At 31.9% G+C, this 21,533-nt stretch overlaps 1 protein-coding gene across 1 annotated transcript; it reads right to left on the bottom strand.

Annotated features, from left to right (window-relative positions):
* Window positions 1–6,163: 6,163 nt before the first annotated feature.
* Window positions 6,164–16,759, bottom strand: mRpL20 (mitochondrial ribosomal protein L20). The gene is made up of 4 exons (XM_075355625.1): window positions 16,571–16,759; window positions 12,282–12,392; window positions 10,697–10,840; window positions 6,164–6,383 (listed from the first exon to the last, which is right to left on the bottom strand). The coding sequence occupies exons 1-4, from the start codon at window positions 16,655–16,657 to the stop codon at window positions 6,249–6,251; spliced, it is 477 nt and encodes a 158-aa protein (XP_075211740.1). The 5' UTR covers window positions 16,658–16,759; the 3' UTR covers window positions 6,164–6,248.
* Window positions 16,760–21,533: the final 4,774 nt, after the last annotated feature.

Below are 21,533 nucleotides of genomic sequence, written 5' to 3'. Positions count from 1 at the left end.
TACCACAACATTATCTTAATGACTGAAAAACACTTATTTATTTATTGGATTTTAAATAAAAGCATTCTTTATAAACAATAATTTTGTATATATTTTTATTTTTCTGCGCTTTTTCCTCTGTATGAAAAGTGATGAAAATTATTTAAAACAACTAATCATCTTTGTTGCTGCTACTGACCATCCTCATGAATTGGTGCTTCTTTTCTCATCCTGGTATCAGCTGTTAATATAGGAAAATTATTTTTTTTACACACACATTTACAGTGTCAAATAAGAATGTTTGATATAAATGGTATTTGTTTATTTGAATATTATTCTTTGTGTTATTAATAATATTAAAGTTAAGACGCGAATCCTTTTTGGTGAATGTGTAAAATATCAAGCTCATTTGTCAATATTAATAGATTTGTGATTTACATCTACAAGTTGTAGTGGCGAACTTCTAAGATTCATTGAATTGTTGAAGCTACATCCTGTTTGATCCAATTTAGAATATAGTGAAGTCATAGCAGTCTGGTTTACATGTTACAGTTCATTTATGTTTGGATATTGTGTATACTGCTTTTTACTGTTTTATTTATTGTTCTGTAAACTATGATGTATCCAGCTTTGTAATTTATGAGTTATTTTCATTGAATCTTTGTTAATGTGATGTATTTTTTGTTACATTTATCTTGGATTTTATTTTCATTTATTTTGTATAGGAGTGTTGTTACGTCCATTAATAAGAATTAAGTGTTTTATAACATTGAGTTCTAACTGATCTTCTGGTGACATGGATGTCAAGCTTTGCATCAGTCAAGTTTATTATTTAATGTTAGTTTGAGAAGTGAATAAGAATATTTATCATTGTTGGTTTTCTATATATTCTGAAAGTGTGATTTGTATCATTCCTTTTCGTGATGGTGAGGTCAGTGTAGAATTATTTTTTTCTTTCTAAAAACTCAATATTCATTAAAATTTGATTCGGTTGTTTAAAAAGTTATAGTTTTAAATAATTTTTTTCCTCTTTTTTAAGTATGTGCTGCTGTATTCAGTACATATATTACAATTCAGAAATTTTTCTAATTCAAGTTGACTTTTTCTTTCCTTTTTTCACATTCTAGATGCATATCTTGTATCAATTAAGTTTGTTTAACTGAATCCTTGAATGTACTGAACAGATTTGATGTACTTTCATCATCAACTGGTAAATGGAAACAAAATGTATATTGCCTCTTGATTTAAATTACAAGAAATATGTGATCCTATGACATCAATGTAATAAATATGCATTTTGTTCTACTGTTTACACTATATTAAAGCTGATTTTATTATAACTATAATAAATGTCAATTTATTGATGTTTGAAGTGGCTAATATCAGAGATGTGTGAAAAACTGATTGCAAGATTTGACCAGGAAGGCAGATAGCAAGAAGTGGAAGTCAATAAACGTATATAAAAAATGAGGTTGCTTTCAGTAAGATTTTTTCAAAACTAATTTTGTCTAATGTTATTTAGAGAATGTAAAACCAATACACAGTCTCCTTAAGTATCATAAAGTGACTTGAATGAAATAAGGCTGTCTTTAAATTTGGCAATGCCATTTCATTTGTTCTTGTGTGATGCAGTCAGGAGCTGCCAAATAAATTATCTGATTTTTTTTATAAAATTTGCAGTTTGAAAATGGGAACTACTAATCTTCTTAGGCAGGAAATGTTAGGTATAAAACCATCAACTTTTGGTGTCCATTCTGCTCATAAATGACCTACTTCTGACATCATTCAGTGATATCTAGTCTACTTTCAGTAGCTATATGTTAGATCAGGCATGGCCAACATATGGCCTGTGAAAAAGTTTTCAATATTAGATTTTTATAAGCAATAAAATAATGGAAAATACAGAAATTTAAAAAAAACTTGCCAAGAAATATTTAGTAATCTTCAGCACAACTTATATTTGTGAACAAACTTTTTCTTTAATGAATCTAAATTAAAGTATAACAAATTCCATAATAAAATTTTGTTTGCTTAAATAAATAGTTTTTGTATTTAACATTTTTTTAATTTTAATATTTTGTTCGGCCCATGAAAAATGTTTTCTTTCCAATTCAGCCTGGAGGCAAAAACTACTGGTCACACCTGTGTTAGATACTTCACTCTAGTACACCATTAAACAGTTAAATCTTATACTGGTGTTTTAATTAACTTATTTTTTATCATTTTTCTCTTAGAAAACCATTTATAAAAAAAAATTAGAAAAATACAAAAACACCTCCAGTATGCCAGGAAACAGTGCTTACACAGTTACTCGTAGACAGTTCTCTTTTGTACTTAATAATTTTGTTATAGAGCTCAATTTGCTTTACTTAGTCCAAACTGACAGAATCTACTGTTCATAGATCTACCAATTATCAAATGGTAACTAATTTTCCTTAGGGTTAGTTTATATCAGCGGTTGGATCGCTGTTGTTGAATCACTGCCCATTGAAAACCGCTATGGACTACTATTACAAATAGTGGTTAAAACACAGCTGTTGTGATATAGCAAACATTCACAAGTAGAATATCCAGTATTCAACTAAGTGGTAGTGAGATATCAGTGCTATTTTATTGTAAGAAAGAAATAGAACAGAAGATATTGGGTAGATCTGTTACTTTACAAAAGGCCAACTGGAGAGTTTCAAATGATACATTTATTACACAAGATATCTGGAAAAATCTTTCAAATATTATAGAATGTTAAAAAACATTTGATAAACTTGTACAAATAATTGAAACTGACATTGTAAAGAAGGAGAAGAGAAAAAGAAATGACATTACACTACACAAAATATACTATATGATATGTATCATTTATTTATTTAAAATTAAACAAAAATACAGTGTCACTGAATTACAATCTGTTACAATTATGAAGAAACCTGTAAAATAAAATACAATAATTAAAAAATTGTATATAGTCCCACGAAGAGGTATATGCTTTTGATTACTATCACTCGCCCATTCCGCCACCGATTCGATTGAAACTTTACAGACCTTTTATCAAAGGTTCTAAAAATGATCTGTGAAAATTTCAAATTTCTAGGATTTATAGAAACAAAATGGCTTCCAAATAAAAACAATTTCAGATAAAACACTTTTTTTTTTATTACAAAATAGCTGGTAAAAATTATAATAAACAGAAGATGTATTTTTAAATAGCTGTTCAAATTGAATAAAACAAGTTAATAATTAGTCATAACCATGGATAATTATGTGTTTTTAATTATTCTATTTCTAATTATAATCTGCTTTTAATAATTTTTACCAGCTACTTTGTAATGAATAAAAATGTGATTTAACTAAAATTATTAGAATAAAGTTTATTAGGTACAGAAAGAATAAGATTTTCTGTCTATTTTCAACAAAAGTTTTTTTGGCTGTATTTAGATTAATTTTCTCAGAATTAAATTCTCTACAAGTTTTTTTAAGTAAATTTTTGTCATTTATTAGTCTTTTAACAAAGTTACTGTACTACAAACTTAAAAAAACCTTGTTTTTTGACACCAAATTTTGTGTTTTATGTCGGATATCTTAAAAACTACTGGAGTTACAGTTCTGGGATCTGTTTTCCCAGCTAAAATATGAAAACGATCAACTTTACTCTTTAATTTGGGTCTCAAACATTACAGTAGGGCTTTTTGTTATTAGAAGAACTGAAATCAAAGCAAAATAATTTGCTAGCCATAACTCAAAAACAAAGATTTTCCAGACTTATGTTTTATATGAACTTTTTCCATTATTTTCACCAATAGTATCCTGAAAGTTTCTTAGTGGAACAATATATATATATATATATATATATATATATATATATATAAATTTTGCAAGTAATTTAAATTGAAGTTTCACTAAAAGTTGATAAACTGTCAGTTTGTTACTTCCTGGTGAATAAACTCTAAATTGCTGTGGTTGTTGCTGTAGTACTGAAATATACCCTTGTGAGGTTGATAATTTTTATAATTATTATAGCCAGGGTTAAGTACATGTACTGTTGAAATGAAGACTATATTATGTTCAGTTGCCTTAGCAGTGGCATATTATATTTTTGCAAAACGTGCATCAAATCAATTCTTGCCATCATTTTTATCAGCAGGGATTTGTTTTAAAGCCAGGAAAGTGATAATAAGAACAATTTACTATCATCTTGTACTTTGTTACTATTCTCATGCTTAGATAAATGTCAAGTAGGTTTTTTCTTCACAAAAGATGCCAAAGTGTCTTCTTCATTGACTTTTACCAGCCAACTTATCAGGCTAGCTATTCTGTATGTTGTTTTATAGTTGTTCTTTTGAAGTAGAATGACTTAAATTGCTGAATAGTGACCGCTTTTCACAAGAAAGAAGAAAATGCCAAGTGGTAGAAGAAAAGCCAGTGGTAGAAGAAAAGTAATAATATTTTTTTTTTATTTTCAACTGTTACTAAAACCTGATTTAATGGTTTTTTAGGGACTGAAATTTTTTTGGGAAATTGTGTTAAATGCTCTTTTTTTTCATTTCATTTGTACTTGTTTAACACAAAAGAAACAAGAATAAAGAATTATTATTACTATACACTCAGCACAAAGTCTGGGCTATAAGGGGGATCATCAAAAATATCCCATTGGAACTGATTCAGAAGTTCTTGAGTTCTTTGAGCACTGAGGAAAAGCCTTGTCATGCAAAAAAATGACAGCATACTGTGATGTTGATTCTGAATAGCTTGCCTAAGTTTCTTCAAAGTTTTACAGTAGAATGCTGAAGTAATCGTCGTACCACGTTCCATAAAATCAACTAGAACTCCCTTGACATCCCAAAAACCGTAGCCATAACCTTCCTTGTTGATAAAGTTTCACGTTGGTTTGCATGGAAAAGTGGTATAGTCCCAGGACACCGACTGTTGTTTTGCTTCGGCATTCACACACGCCACCCAAATTTAATCCCCAGTCACAATTGTTTTCAAAAAAAACTTTCTCATTCCACTTTGTAGCTTGAAAGAAACTGTAAGGCAGAGCCCATTTTTGGTTCTATGGATCTCTGTGAGCATTTTTGGAACCCACCGAGCACAGAAATTACAGTAGCCCTACTTTATCGGCAACAATCTTGTACAAAGCCGTACGAGAAATTTTCAGTTCGGAAAGTTCAGAAATGGTGAATCTTCAATTTTCACACTTTTTCATCAATTTCACTGAAAAGATCATTACTCACAACAGAAGGCTACCATTTTTCTCTTCTTCATGGATGTTTGTCCTTCCCTTTTTAAAAAATTGGACCCATTGCCGCACTACACCGTCACTCATAATGTTTGGTCCATACAGATTACACAACTGACGATGGATGTCTGCTGCAGAAACATTATGTGCCCAAAGAAATCTTATCACTTTGGGCATGCACTTTGTAAAATTTTCTATTGCAGCACTCATATTTTTAGGTTATAACAAGTGAACAGGTTAAAGTAAGCAGTTTACACTGATTCAGAGAGTATGCCGATGTGTCAACGGCATTGCCACTAACAGCACTACTACTATTGCTGCTACAACAAAGGTTACTTTCTGAACTGCCTTCATAGAATGTGTAACAATTTATACCTAATCATAGTTTAAAATACAGCTTTAATAATAACATATTAGGCTGAAAATAATATACTAGATTCTTTAAATTATTTTTAATTTGTATTTGTTATGTAATTAAAATAAATAACACAAAAAACTCTACATTACCCCCCTCAGATAATTGATTCCAGTTAACTTCGATTTTTTTACAATAAATTTTTCCTTGTCGAACATTTGAACAAGTCATAGGGAACTGACTGTCATAGCTGCAGCAATTTGAGAGTTGATGTAAATAGGCAGGTTCAAACATGTAGGTTTGATTAGATAGCGGCTAAGCTGTCGAACAGCTCAACCTCTATGACAAATTATGACTGAGTTGCTGTTGAACTGGCAATCATTTTTGTTACAAACATTTCAAAGAAATATGTTTTCTGAAAAGCGACCACCACAGCTGAACAGCAGCGACCTGCTGATGTAAACTAACTCTTAATTTCTTAAAAATGATGTATATACAATATTTAGTACATATAATTATGCATGTACATAATTTAAATAATCGAAGTGCTGTACAGCAATAATTCTCACAGTAAAATGGTTAAAAAGTAGACAAAATTCAAAATGATGAGCATATAACATTTACTTTTAAACACAACAAAAAATAAACTAACCAACCATACTTTATATTATAAAATTAAAATTAACTATCCTTTATTTCTTTTTTCAGCATGCCTCTAGTGATAACATTTTCAGGAGATTTTCCCAATTTATCTATATCTCTGAAGCCATTTAAACCATCCTCAACTCCTTTAGTCCAAGCAAGCTGGGTTAAGGCCTGTAAATTTTACAAAACAGAATGAGAACATTTTAAAATACGAAAAACATATGAACTAAAGGATTCACATTAGCTGAAGAAATTTATCTATATTGGAAAGAAATGATTAGTAAATATCTAGAAGCACTGAATGTTTCACTAAAACTAACTTCATTTTATTAATTTTAATAGACAGTTCCTTTTAAAAAATATAGCTTTTATTTGCATTGCTTCAAACAATGTACTCAAAATACGATACTAAATGGTTTAAATAAATTAAATATTACTGAGGAATTATTTGGAATAGTATAAGTCATTAACTCATGTTCTCATATTTTGAGCAGCAATGTAGGAAAATCATACTACAGATATAGCTGTATAGCTAATTTTATTGTCTACCATGTCTGTTTACATTCTGATGCACACATATCTTTCCCACATTTTATGTTGTGCTTTTCACAATCTCTGCATTATAGTAAATTTTATTAATCTCTTTTACAATCAAAGGAGATATGCAGAATGGGTGATTAAACAAACAAAATTTTAATAGTAGGATTTTTTGTTCTGATATGCAGTATTAAAAAACATTTTTCTCAGTAAGAAAAAAGCTTTTTTAGCAAGGATCAAGTGTCATACAAACTGGTATTTACGTATTAGCCCACCAACCATAACCACAATGATACTGTAACTTTGAAAATATTTCAAAGTTACAGGATCATTAACAAATTTTACATATTAAAAATACAGGCATTATTGCTTATAATTATAGATATAAATTAACCAAACTTAACCTACATTTGCTAGCCCCGACTAATTAACAGCAATGTTTTGATTGTTTAAATAACCGCAATACTTACTGAATTTATAATTTAAATACTCAAAACATTACAATTGGTCAAGATTAGTGAGTATATGTTAAGTTTGGTTAAATTATATTTATAAATATAAACAGTTAAAAAATGGTAATATAATGGTTATGTCGGGTGATATTAATAACCCAAAAGTTTGCAATTTATTGGTAGACGGGCTAAAAAGTAAGTATCCCAACCCTGTAGGGGAAGACACCCACCTTGTGATGTTACTGATCGTCATACCACCCCCTCTCTTCCGAACCCTGAGGGTTTTTACCAAGGTCTTCTTTAGACCCTCTAACTGATTACATCTCACAGTCATCAGCCAGGTCTCGGTCGGGATGCCACCAATGTAAACGCTTCGGCAGACATTTGCATCAGTAAAATAAAATTTCGCCTTCACATAGGCCTCAACCAGACATCTTCACATCCAACCTAACATGATTCCCTCAGACTAACTGACCGAAAGTCAGCCATCTAAACACGGATTCGTTGGGAAGCAGCCAATCGGCCCTTAAGCAACATCATTTTAGGTTTCTCTTGCCTGAAAATCATCTTATGTTGAAGACTCCACAGAGTGTCTACCTTGTTACGTGAATCCCTTTCAATCAGCAGTAGCGCGTCATCAACATAAGCGACGACATGGCAACCTTAAACATAACATAGAATCGAATTCTATGATCCAAAGAAGGAGGACTCCGAGCACTACCCTGAGGGCATCCTTTAGTTAAGGTCTTGATGAGCCGCCATACTCAGGGATACGGTCTGATGGCTGAAATAACTTGACAGCACTTCTAATTCATTTCGTGTATACTCATGCTTCTGCATCTGAAACAGAGCAGAGGGCCACCATAAGTTGTTAAATGCCCCAGATATGTCCAGAAAAATACCTAATACATATTTACATGGACTAGAGGAAGTTATATCCATCACCTTTAGTATGGCATCCTCAGTCGCTTGCCCGGTCGGAAACCATACTGGTTGTCCATTAGCAAATGATCAGTGGCCATATTAATATGCAAATATAGGACCTTGCCAATTGCAGGCAAGAGAGTTAGTGGACGGTAAGAACAACTAACAGTAGGATCTTTGTCGCCACCTTTCAACAACACGAAGTCTCCACACTTCCAACATACCGGAAAGTGGTCAGCGAAGAGTAACCTATTATATGTTCTAGTTAGAGGACCAAGGACTACTGGAAGCACTCAGACGAGGAGCTCCACTGTGATACTATCATATCCAGGGGCCTTGTGCCATGCCATACTACAGACCATCTGCCGCACCTCCGCCTCAGTGATCTCAAAAGATTGCAAGTCAGTCTCGAAAATTGTGACTTCCCCCTGACAGGCTGGTGGTATGAAACCTCACCCACCATAGTGTCATCCAGGAGAAAATCATTCAGCAAAATATTAAGGACACGGTCCTTATTGATTACCATACCTTCGCAGTTTGACAAAGATGACAAGAGGACATCTTTCCTGCACTTTGTCCGACGGCTCTATACACTAGACCCCCAAGGGTCTCTATTCCCTTGCTCCTGAATGGAGGAGCACCAGGTATTACGCTTGGAGGACCTAATGCTATGAAAATACCTAGTCCTCCTGTGGTAATCCGCAGTTAGGGCTGTACGCCGATCAGAATCACCCTCTCATTGTGCAGCCCTTCTGAGTCGATTCACAGACTGCTTCATGGCTGTCAGATTCCAACACCACCAACCAGATATACATTCCCAGCCAGTGCCTCTAGGAATGGTGGCTTCAGCCACCGTCACCACTGCAGAAGTGAAATTTTCTGCCTGGATATCTAATGGCAGGCCGTCAGGCTCTCGAGAAAAAATCTCCAGTCTGGACTCCAACAAAGAGGAGAATTTTGACCAGTCCCTATGCAAGAAACACTCCCAATAAACAGGAAAGTGTCCCTCATGGCCATCGTGTAACTCATCCGCTATTTCAAAAAGTATCAACCGATGATCGCTAGAACAGTCGTCGACCACAGACCAGTCAAAGACCCTGCCACGGAGGTACTACCAATGGTGATGTCAATATTTGTACCTGAAAAGACCCTTCATCTGTTAATCATACTGAAGTAAGTGGCCAACTGGTCTGCAACATTAAAGATCTCAAAATTGTGCTGCACGATGAAACTATCAATTACGCCACTGCCATGATCAGTGATCCCACTGTGCCAGAAAAGCAACTTCGTATTAACATCGGCACCAATAAGGATTGTACAATTACCCACAATACGAAGGATGCTATCCAATCTCATTAGATGTTCCTCAGTGGGATCCCTCTACTGGAAATATGAACTAACAACTATAAGGTTCTGTCCGTGAATGGCAAGTCTGACCACAACATGATGTATGTCAGAAACTGACTTGATAGTATCAAGCGACTTCCTGCACAGAATAGCAGACAATATACAGGTATGCCCTACACAAAAATTTTTCCAGCTGTGAAAGCCCAGCAGATCACCCCATATATAATTATATATGGGTGCTGCAGAAGGACAACATTGAGGCTCCGTCTCTCTACAACCTCACCTAACTCAACTTGGACCCTGGCAATTTACTTGACGAAATCTAACCATCTAAGGAATTAAAGTACAGCAAAATGGCCCTTGCATAACAGTCACACGTCTTGCTAATAACTGGGTGCTCATGATTCTTGCAATCTCTTACAGTTAGTACAGGCCGGAGCCTCAGACCCATGCAAACAATCATCACGCTTGTGGCCCTCCTCACCACAATGGGCGCACACCAAGGCAAACTTACAAAATTTAGCCCACTGACCAAATCTGCAGCACTTGAAACATCTTTGGATATCCACGTACTCTTTTACTTGGCAGGACCTTAAATCGATACATAGTCTGCCTGCAGACTTAAATTTTTGAAATAGACCAGAACCTACTTCAAAGACTCCGTGATATTTCTGGATATCACGCCTACCTGCTTTAAAGACAACCTGCAGTCCCACCAGAAGGCGGCGTCATCCAAATCAGTGTTCTGCTCCCTAATGAGGGACAAGACATCTTCATCGGTAAGGTTACGGTCAATATCATAGACTATAATGCAGGGCCTACGCGTTCTCTTCGGGTCTATTTTTACATTCAATTGCTTAACCGCCGTTGAAACTCTAACTGCCTGAATGGTCTCAGTATCATCCGCTACCACAACTAATTAATCCCTTGCCGGTCTCTTTGATGTTCCTGATTTTAAGACCTTTCCAGTCACCCCGAGGGGCAACCTTGAGATCTTTCTTCAGCTGACTGCTGGACAGTCAAGCCCTCTGCTCTGCTGACAAATACAACCTCAGGTTTCTTAGATTGGCTGGCTATGTAAGTATACACAAACATTGCAATCATGCTTCATTTATTATTTTATAAAAAGGTTAAAATTGTGTAGGTGTAATTTTCAGTGCCATACTGCCAATGAGTATATTTTATGTATCAACACACTGAAAAGAATAAAAAAACTTTAATTACCTTAAATGTGCGAGGTTCCCAAACTGCTAATTCAGAAAGAGTTTTCTGACTAAGAAGTATATCAGATCGAATTAAACCTTTTTGAAAATAATTAAATGGTAGTCCATGTTCTTCACATCCAGCTGAAACTCTGGTAATCCACAACTGTGAAAGAAAACAGTTATTTACATTTTTTTCCAAATCATATAAATTCAGTTTGTCTTAGAAATGGCCAGTGTCACAGAAGTTCTTACAGAGAAAATGTTACTACTTCAGGAGCTGATTATAGAGCTAAGAAAAAAAGTTTTATAAACAAACATCATATCATGGCAATGTCTGTTTTCAAGTTTTGATTTCAGTAAGATTTTTTCATAAATGTTTGGTAAAAGTTAATATAAATTTTAAAGAAAACTAAGGCTGTCTGAAATAATTTTATGTAGATTGTTACGTGAAGAGTTTAATTTAGTTAAATCCATAGACACATTCCCTCTAAAAAAAAAATTGTATGAAATATCAATCAATGAAATCTAATGGGTAATCTTCATTAAGGAATAAATATTTTACTAAAATTTAGAAATATGGGTGTTAATAATTTACAGGGTTTATTTTAAAAAGATTTATATAAAGGAAAATACTAATAAGAAATCTCATAAAACCAAAATAACAGAGTATTGTCCACCTCCATAGCAGAGTTGAATTAAAGAGTATCTTCTTTCAGAAGATACTTTAAAACAGTAACATAAATTTCACCATTTTTCAAATCAAAACAAATTTTTCAAACCAAATCAAATTTTATTCTAATGTTTTTTTTTAAACAAATAATAATAATGCTTTCAGCTGATGTGCTGACTTTCACTTGAGTTAAGAGGATGTTTACTTAGAAAGGAGTCTGAACAAAATATTTAAGTTATGCCACTTTGGAATTTTATTTTTGAGTATTTTTTTATAACGTTAAATTACAAATCTATGTATGTGTATATTTTGACTGCTGTTAAGTTGGTGTAATTGTTTCTATGGGAGGTAAACAAATGTTAACTATGTTATAAAATTTCTTTATATGTTTGTTTAAAGCTCTATTTTTTAAATATAGAACTGCTCTGCAATCAGAGCAGTGTAATAGGTTTATATCCAAGAGGAATTCTGTTACACATAATAATTTGTTTTTGTTCTGAAGGTTACTTCAAATGATGTATATGAGAATTTAAGATCCAATTATATAACACAGTCCCTTTTCCCACAGAGGAACTGCAAAATGAGACAAACAAATTTAGATAAAAAGATTGTCAAGAATTCAGATAGCGTATAACCATCCTGCCCCACACCTTTGGCATATCATCCAAAATGGGAATACTGTATTCATCAACAATTTTGCTTCGACTAATTTATAAAAATATTTACAGTAAAAGACTCTTACTCCAGAAACTAGGCAGCCACCAAAAATATTCAGGCTAAAGAATAAAGAAAACCTTTGTTCAATCCCAGCAAGAATGTATGTGCAAATACTCAACTGAAATCATTCAACCACATCTCTCTTTCAAGGTGATATGGTTACTTTTACTAACTATGATTAATATAAGTTAACACGTTTTACAATTAAAAAACTCACATTTCTCATGTCTATCTTCTTTAATTTTCTAGACATGGTTGCATAAGCCAGAGCTCTATGGACATATCGTATTGCAATCGAGTAACAATTTCTTTTGCGACCCCAGAAGTGCTGCAACAAAAAACCATATTATAAAACATTATATTCATAAAAATAAAGGAAACAGGTTCTACATTATTCAGAGTACGATAAACAAACCTTATTAATAAAATAAATTGGATACACTCACGGTTTATTGTAATTAAAATTAAACAACTGTGAGAGAATCAATAGAATACTGAAACAGAGTTAAACTTAAGCGCTAAATTATACATCTGAGATTTTATGTCCAAAGCCAAACAGCTGAACATTACAGCCATACCATAAACAATAATTAAAACTAGCTTTAAGCACAATTACAACAAAGAGTCAGTTCAGACTCCGAACAATCATTTCCGACAGTCCTAGTAATAAAGTACCAATAACCAAAAAACACAAGTTTGAGACTTGATTAAAAATAACAATAGCTTTAATGACTACACCATAAAAGAACTGTAATTACAGATGATCTGTGATGACGCAAACTTTTTCAAGTTCTGCAATGGGGAACAGAGTTCTGCCACAATCTGAGTATGAAAGGTTTCATAAACCCTTAGGGGAGAAGCAGCTACAGTCAAGAGCCTGGACTTACCTGCTTTAAAAAAGCAACCTTCAACTTGTCAATCTTGGTAAGAAATAATAATTTTCATATTAGATAACTTTTACAGATGTAGGTAATACACATGATATAAAAGATGAAAAAGCATTTTTATTATTACAACCTTCAGGATATTAATAATTTAAGGAGAATAAGTAGGATAAAATAATTAATGAAAGATGTCAGTTATTGAAAATGTTGATTTAAGCCAACACAGAACTGATTACCAAGTCATACCAGTTTTTAATACAAAACTGTTTAGTTGCTCAGTAAAATGTGAAAACATGAACTGTAATGGACAAATCAACAAACATAGACTGAAGACCACTTCACTGACAATAAATAAACTCTTTTCTGTTTAAGCATTAACTATTAGTCAAATAACAACTTAGTTAATTAACAGGATATAAAACTGAAATTAGTTGTAAAATGTCACTGGTGCTGGTTCAGTATACAGTCTACTGTTCCACGTAATTTATTTAAAATATTAAACTAATATTATAAATTATATATTTTATGTTAATTTGATGAGGTTGGGTAATTTTTTTGTGTACTGAACTCATAAGATATACACATAACCTAAACTTGTCTAATTAAGTTTAAATGTACAAATTATATACACAATAGTATGGTAGACTGCATGGTAATGATGATGGTGGACTACATACTAAATAATGTAGCACCTGTCATTTATATAGATTTCTTTAAATCCAATTGTCATGACAAAGGGTTCAAAAATACCATTTAATTCATAATTCTCACTACGGATTATAAATCTATAATAGTTTTTCAATAATTAAAACAGAGATAGCAACACTAGAAAAATTGCTTAATAGAATAAGCTGAAACTGTGTGACCTTCAAGTTGGCACCTGTAACAGAGAGAATATCAGCTGTTTGAAAAAAATTTTTGTTATTATAACCTCTTGTTTATTTCAAAATTTTAGCTCCAATTGAAATTTGTACCATAGAACATCATTCTATGATAATTTTTTTTAAGGTGTTAAACTGGCTGAAATTCATTCTTAGGATGTAAACAGCCTGGTAAAAAGTGTATTAACCCATTTTTATAAGTTGACTGAACAATTTAAATCAGGGGGAACAAATAACACCAATTCACAGTAAACTACAATTTTTAGTGGAAAATAGTTCTTTTTTAGATTGCATAATAATTTGCATTGAAATTTGGATTCATCGTTTTTAACCAGAATACAAGGATCAAAATATGAAACATGAAACTTCACCTGCCATTAAAAAATTTGAAACCTACCCATCAGCCAGTAAAGTGATGCTAATGAAGTTTTGGAATTGTAAAGGAACAAATTTTTAGAACAACAACATAATATCAACAGTGCGTACTACTGTGACATGCTAGAAAATAAACTAAAACTTGCAATAAGGAAGAAACATCCTGGTTCTCTTTCAAAAGGAATAATTTTTCTGTATCATAATATCTGCCATCCCCATACTAATCAAAAGAAAGTAAAAGCTATTCATAATTGGGTTGGGGATGTTGCTACATCCACCTGACAGTTCCAATCTTGCACCAAGATTTTTTTTGTTTAGTCCTCTAAGAGTTTTTGGTGGAAATAATGAGCAGATCAAGAATGGTTCAGAGACAAAGAACAAATCAATACTGTAATAAAAAAGCTCATAGAAAGATGGGATGAGTGCCTAAATATTCCTAGGGATTATGTTGAAAAGTAGCGTTAGTTTCATTATCATTCAATAAATAATTTTTCTTCTTTTTTTTAATTATGATCCTCCAATCATACACAGAATTTTAATTCATTATACACTTCATGGTGCTTGACATTTAATAACAGAACATAATCACTAATGAAATTTTGCTGTTCAAATGACAATTATAACGATGTCATCTAGTTTAACTAGTTCTTTAATGAATTTGTAATTAATTACACACAATATAATTAATGTAGGAGTCTTCCAGACTTGGAGAGATGTGCTCAGAGAGTCTCCAGATGTTTTAAGCATAAGGCTACATGTAACCATCAATGGTGGTTGGTTTTTGGTGCTGTCACATGTGAAGCTCTAGCAAGAAGTTAATTTAAAAAATAGTATTTAGTTTTTACATCTACAGTTACAAATCACAAATTTTATTATAAAATATTTTAGAATTACAGTAATTCTCAGAATATGATCATATACTTACAGGCCATATTCTAGTGTGATCAATCATACATACAAATGAGTGAAAGATGAGAACTACAATAAATTACATGCAGTGCCTTCAGTATGCACTCATACTGACCAACCCTGCATCAGAAGAGGTTACTTGCAGGAGTGATGTGTATGCCACACTGCTTTATAGAGCTGAGTTATGGGCCGGAGTAACTAGATATGTAAAATATCTAGGTAAACTAGAGGCGATCCAAATACAATGTTGTTTACAAATCATATCTGCATATAGAACTGTCTCTAAGGAGGCTGCTGAAGTTTTGGCAGATGCAATGCCGATTGATTTAGTTATATCTCAAAGGAGGAGACTTTGGGAGCAAAGGCCTTTGCCACACACAGACAGGAAACACATATCATCCAAGATAGGAGAATTAATGGAGGTCTGGCATGGGTGGTGGGACCGAGGTACTGAAGTCGGTGGACCTACCACCTCATTAGCAACATCAGGAGTTGGTGTAGGAGGATCCATGGCTCGCTGAGATACAGCTTAACGCAGTTCCTGGCAGGCTATGGTGGTTATAGGGCATATCTGTACAAATATGTCTGGACCACATGGATCGCTGCCCTGAATGCGACAAGGAGGAGACTTCCTTTCATGTACACTTCTAATGCGAAGAAATGTTAGACACATTGGATTTGGAAGATATGTTCTGCTCGGAGGCCACAATGTATAATGCTGAAGGGTGTTAAAGAATGGAGAGCAGGATGAAAACTACGTTAGAAGGTAATGGATAGATTACATACGTACGAGGAGACTCACCAGGGAACATATCGGAGGATGCCGAGGCGGACAGGCCCGCGGCTGAACGCTTGTGGTGGCCAGGCCACGGGCACTCCGCGTACCGGCATCTGACAGCGTGATACTCTCCCCTTTCAGAAGCAATCCTCTCCACGAGTGGTCCCAGAAAGGGGAAAAAAGTATGCACTGATCTAACAAATCAGTCAACCCAACCGATTTAATTCTTAAGAAGTTATAATTTTAATAATTACTAACACTAATTCTATTTTATAATTCAATTTTAATACATTATTGTGTTTTCAATAAAATACGCCAGTTTAATATGTAATAAATTTTATAGTTGAGAATGCTCAGCTTTAATTCATTCTACAATGTATTCTGCACAACATAATACGTATTACCGACAGATTTTCCCACCTTTATTATTGAGAATAAATGTAGAACTACTTTAGGTAAATATATTTTAATAGAAAATGAAAAAAGAATAAAATTTTCAATGCAATTCACTGGATAAAAAATGTATTCCCACTTAATACGTTTTTCATACAATACTAATTTCCACAACGTCGCATGAAAAACGAATATTTCCCATTAAACGAGTATCACAGCATAATTACAGCGTCTTTCTTCCAATTTACAAAAATTTATAGAATATAAATTTGCGAACATTACTTACCGCAGCTAATTTAAAAATTTTTCTTTTCCGCCAGAACTCATCAGGTCCTCTATTTCTAATCAGTAAAACTGCTGTTTGGAAAACCATATTTTTGTAAAAATATTAATCCTGCTATTTGTTGAAAATTATCAGTTACGACTTCCTAACCTAAATACAACAGAAGCAGCTGTTAGCATCGATTGTAGAAGCGATACCTTACCGCCAAATTCTAACACATTACTTTGGAAAGATCGACTTGAAAATGCATCGAGTGTACAAAAGTAAAAGTGTATTTATAATATTTGGTACCGCACACATTTTTATACATTAATAAAATGAAACAGCTCGAAAAATTCTAATACCATTGACGTTTGTACATAAATCAAAAAACCATATGTTTTTAATAAAACCGGTTTTAGTATAAAATTTTGATATAATTAACATCCTCTTGCCTTAAAAGTAATCGCCGACAGTCAGGTCAAAAACATTGGAAATTTCTATTTTTGTTGGGGAAATGCTTCTGATATTACATAAGCTAATTATGGTTGTATTGGATGATCGCTATAAAAAAGTTTTTAAACTAAAAACTGCATTAACCGTTTGAAGTTTGCTTTGTTCATTAATCATCATGCTGCACACAACCCTTTAAAAGACTTAAAATATATTGGTTGGGATTAGTACCATAGGTGAGAGAACTGCTTGTCAAAAATAAAAGGATTACAAACAGCTGTCAAGTATGAGTCGTGGCTCTCTTTAATACAGGAATATGTAATTCCCTCCCACAAAGACGAAACTAAATTGAGGGTAGCAGCAAAAATTACCCAATTTCATAATGATAGGGTGACCTTTCAGGCAATCATTTCATATTGAAATTGAATGCATGTAATAGTGGGCATTTATCCAGTCCAGAAACTAGTTAAAAAATATAAGATGACTTCACTCAATAAAAGAAACCGACTTCAAATTTTGAAACAATTTAAAAATCTGAATCAAAAAGAATTTCTCCTTTTATGATTTAAGAGATTTTTCAAGTTCTACAGCAATACATTAATTAGGTTTCTGATTTGCATAGATATTCCATCTATTCCATTCCATCTATATGGTTTATCAAAACATTTCAGTATTTAGTGATAAGCATTAAAACACGTGATTTCATGTAACACAAACTTCATAAGACATGCTTTCATATATTTCTGTATCTTTTATTATGTTTTCCATTATGATGCTAATGGTGAAGGTTTTATTTCTAATAAAAGGATACAAACATCAACTTTATTGTTTCACTTCTTCTATCACTAAGCAGTTAAAACTGCTGTTTTAAATGTAAGCAGAAATAGAGCAGATACAATAGCAAATAAAACTATTCACTTAACTTCCATGCTTTGTTGATAGTAAACTGAATTTGGACTGCCGTGGTCTATTGTGCAAGTAGTGAATGGTTGGTTAGTTTTCCGATATAGAAATACTACAGTTGTCATTATTATTGTTATAAATATCATTTTTACTATGTGAAATATTGACATTTTTATTTTTATTACTACTACACGACAGTTTTGCATTTTACACTTCGTTTAATTTGCTGTTACTATCAATCCTTTTTACTGGATAAACATCATTAGAAAATATTTGTTCATACAATTCCATTTTAATACTACTGTTATTCTCATTACTTTTTAAAGAATTGATTTCACTTTCATTTTTACTAGATAACAAAATATCTTCTGATTAATTTTATTAATTATCATTTTCTCCAAATTATTAACATTAATTTTCTTTAAGTGAATCCTTAACTCCCTAAATACATCTTTATTTATATTATTAATTACATTAAACTGTTCCAACTTATTCAATCCTTGACTTGACTTTTTAGCATTAACAAAACAATCATCTAGTTGAATGTTATTATCTTTGTGTGGTAATGACATGACAAATTTGCCTTAATATTTCAAGCAGTGTTGGATTAAAAATGTTTTTCACATCTAGAGGTTTCATTAACTGAAGCATCAATATTGACTTCAATTTTCCAGAAATTCTTGAGTATAGTTGGGAGATTTTTATTAATGTTACGAGCAAGAAAAGATGCGACAATATTGCTGCCCTTAATATTATTAGAAAGGCGACCACTAAGTAACCATTACGACCATTAGACCACTAAGTATATACCCTAATTTAATTTCCTGAATAATAGGATCTCTGGAATTTCGAATGAATTAGACAAGATAGACTAGGCAAGATAAGACTCAAATAGAACTGAGCTCCAATCAGTATGTGAATGTTATTTGCTATATTGAACTTGGGATCTGCTAGAAATATATTACGAGCATAATTAAAATTAGAAATGTCAAATGTGGTTGATGGAAGGCTGTCTGATCATTAAATTTGTCCATGTGAACAAGTGTATTATGTTTTTTTGTAAAAATCATACATAACTTTTTTGAGTAACACTCAATAATAGAATGGCTTTTATTTAAATAAATAAAACAACAATTATGATGCCCCAAAAAGTCTCTGCGTTCATTGATGAACAAATTTTAGAATTCCTTACATTGTTGTAAATGATGATTTGACTTACAAAACAAACATTGCTTAGAATTTAATTTTGAATAAAAACTGACATTGTTTCCTTAATATTGCTTATTAGGATTAAAGTAAAGCGTTTTTTAAAAGATTTGGTTGTTTTGTTATAACGTTGTCCTTTGGTTTTGTTTTCTGTTTTCACTTGCGTGTTTGAACTGAATGCATTAATATTTTTGAGTTGTCTCAAATTAAGAAATTTTTTAATAAAATCTTGAAGTTGGAAATCTTTCATTTGACTACTTTTCCTTCCATAATCTTGAAGTATCGTAATCCAATTTTGATGTTAAAAATTGGAAAACAATAAATTCAATTGCTTCAAGTGAATTTACATTTGAGTTAATTTCATTAATAGATTTAGATAAAGTATCTATGGGATCTCTTTTTATAAAATCTGATCTTAAAATGCGCTCAGCATTATGAAATGCAATTATATCTGTTATCAAGTCGTACCTTTAATAATTCTAGAGCGATAATAAATTTTCATTAGTTATTGGCAGACCTTTAATGATAGTTAAGGCTTCATCCTTCAAAGAAGAATGTAGATAGTGTAATTTTTTAATATTAGTTAAATCATCTCTATTATGTATTAAATCAATAAATATATTAAAATAGTGCTGCCACTCTAACAAATTACCTCTAAATGCAGGTATCAATGGGATGTAGTTAGTTATGTTTGTTTAAATATCGTAATTGAATTAATTTCTTTATTAGATGATTTTTGATCATTATTAGGTATCATTCATTAAACATTGCAATTTGCATTCTATCATACACGTCTTCCTCTACTTGTTCACAATTCAAAGACAAATCATCATCAAATTCCATTTCAAGTTTTGATTGAGTGGTGTCATATTTGTCTTGCAAATTAAGAAGATTCCTTAAGTTAATTTGTAAGTCCATTCTATAATCTTGTGAGGGATCAAATTTGTCAGTAAATGTGCCAATTCTAGTTATAGAGGCCTTTATTGATTCTCTTTGTTTAATTAACTGTTCCTTTTCCATGACAGTAATAGTAATAACTTAAATAAATAATGTGTATTATTAACAAAATAAATTAAATGTAAAATGAATCAAATGATATTGTATAAACGATGAAAATAAGTTAAGTGTATTAAATTAAAAAGATATTATGCAGCTGTCCAAAGAACTTTTAAAAATTAAAAATCTTTCTTTAAAATAAAATTTAAAGTTCCTCATTAAAATAACCCTGCATTTTAACAGTACTGATAAATACAATAGCACAAAAAACAAAATAGCCGATACATCAGAAAGTCAATACAGTAAACTAGTAATAATTCACAGTAAAAAATCTAATGGAAAAAACTGTTCTTTAAAAAAGCCTCTCAATGATGCTATTCGATACAATCCATTTGATCACATCATTAATGATTTTTTTTATTAAGACTAGTTAGCATATGTGAAATGATTACGAATGAAATTTATCTTATTAGAAATATGGGTGAATTATCTTCTACATGTTTAAATTAGTATGACATACTTTAAAGTAATGTTTGAAAGTCGTAGATCATATAATGTTTCATGAATGGTAAAAATATATATAATAATATATTCTTTACGTAACTGACTTAGAATCTTGAATTCATTGAATAAATCCCTGCTATGATAAAGCCTACGTCTACCCAAAAGCATTTTTAGTAAATATTTTTGGATTACAAAAATTTTATTCAGATTTATATTTGCCGCTCCACCCCACGCTTATTCCATATTAAAGCATGACTTGAGCATATGCAAAATAAACAATTTTAGATATAGTCAAATCCCTTAATCTATTGACATATAAAATTTATGAATTAATATTTGAGCCTTTATGATTGATATGAGCATCCCAGTGTAAATGAGAGTCCAAACACCTAAATACTAATCTTTATTTTCTCTTTTTAATTTTGGACATTAACAAATTATATTAGAATATTTATCACAATTAGGTATATGAATATTTATATTATGTAAATTTGCTGGTTGACCTCAACTAAATGGAGAAAATGTCAAAATGTACTTTTTTAGAATTAAGTGTTCATCCAACCAAGATTTCACAATACTGAGCCCTCATTCACTTAAATCTTTAACATTTTCCTATGAGTTTTCTGTAAAAATTAATGTCGTGTTGTCTGCAAATGAGACTGTACCTATATTTAATTTTAATAAATCATTAATGTATATAAGCAATAATATGGGAGATAATACAGTTCCTTGAGGTAGGCCATAACCAGGTATTTTTAAAAGCTTTTATTTAATTCACTTTAGGAATAATCAAATCTTGCAACTGCTGTATCTTTTTATCTATCATATGAAAATCACTGAAATTCGGTACATGTGTGTAACTTTGATGACAATACAGCACTACAGTGTCGGAATTTGGTATGTTTCTTTGATGGTTCAAATTTGC

Source organism: Lycorma delicatula, chromosome 2 (assembly GCF_047948215.1).
Source record: "Lycorma delicatula isolate Av1 chromosome 2, ASM4794821v1, whole genome shotgun sequence".
NCBI classification, from domain to species: Eukaryota; Metazoa; Arthropoda; class Insecta; order Hemiptera; family Fulgoridae; genus Lycorma; species Lycorma delicatula.
Note: the sequence above shows the minus strand (reverse complement) of the source record. Positions and strands in the feature narration are given on the sequence as shown.

Coding starts and splice junctions, on each gene's coding strand:
- mRpL20 (XM_075355625.1), bottom strand. CDS start 16,657: ATGGTTTTCCAAACAGCAGTTTTACTGATTAGAAATAGAGGACCTGAT. Junction 12,393..16,570: donor AAATTTTTAAATTAGCTGCG/GTAAGTAATGTT, acceptor TTTTTGTTGCAG/CACTTCTGGGGTCGCAAAAG. Junction 6,384..10,696: donor GGGAACCTCGCACATTTAAG/GTAATTAAAGTT, acceptor TAAAATTTACAG/GCCTTAACCCAGCTTGCTTG.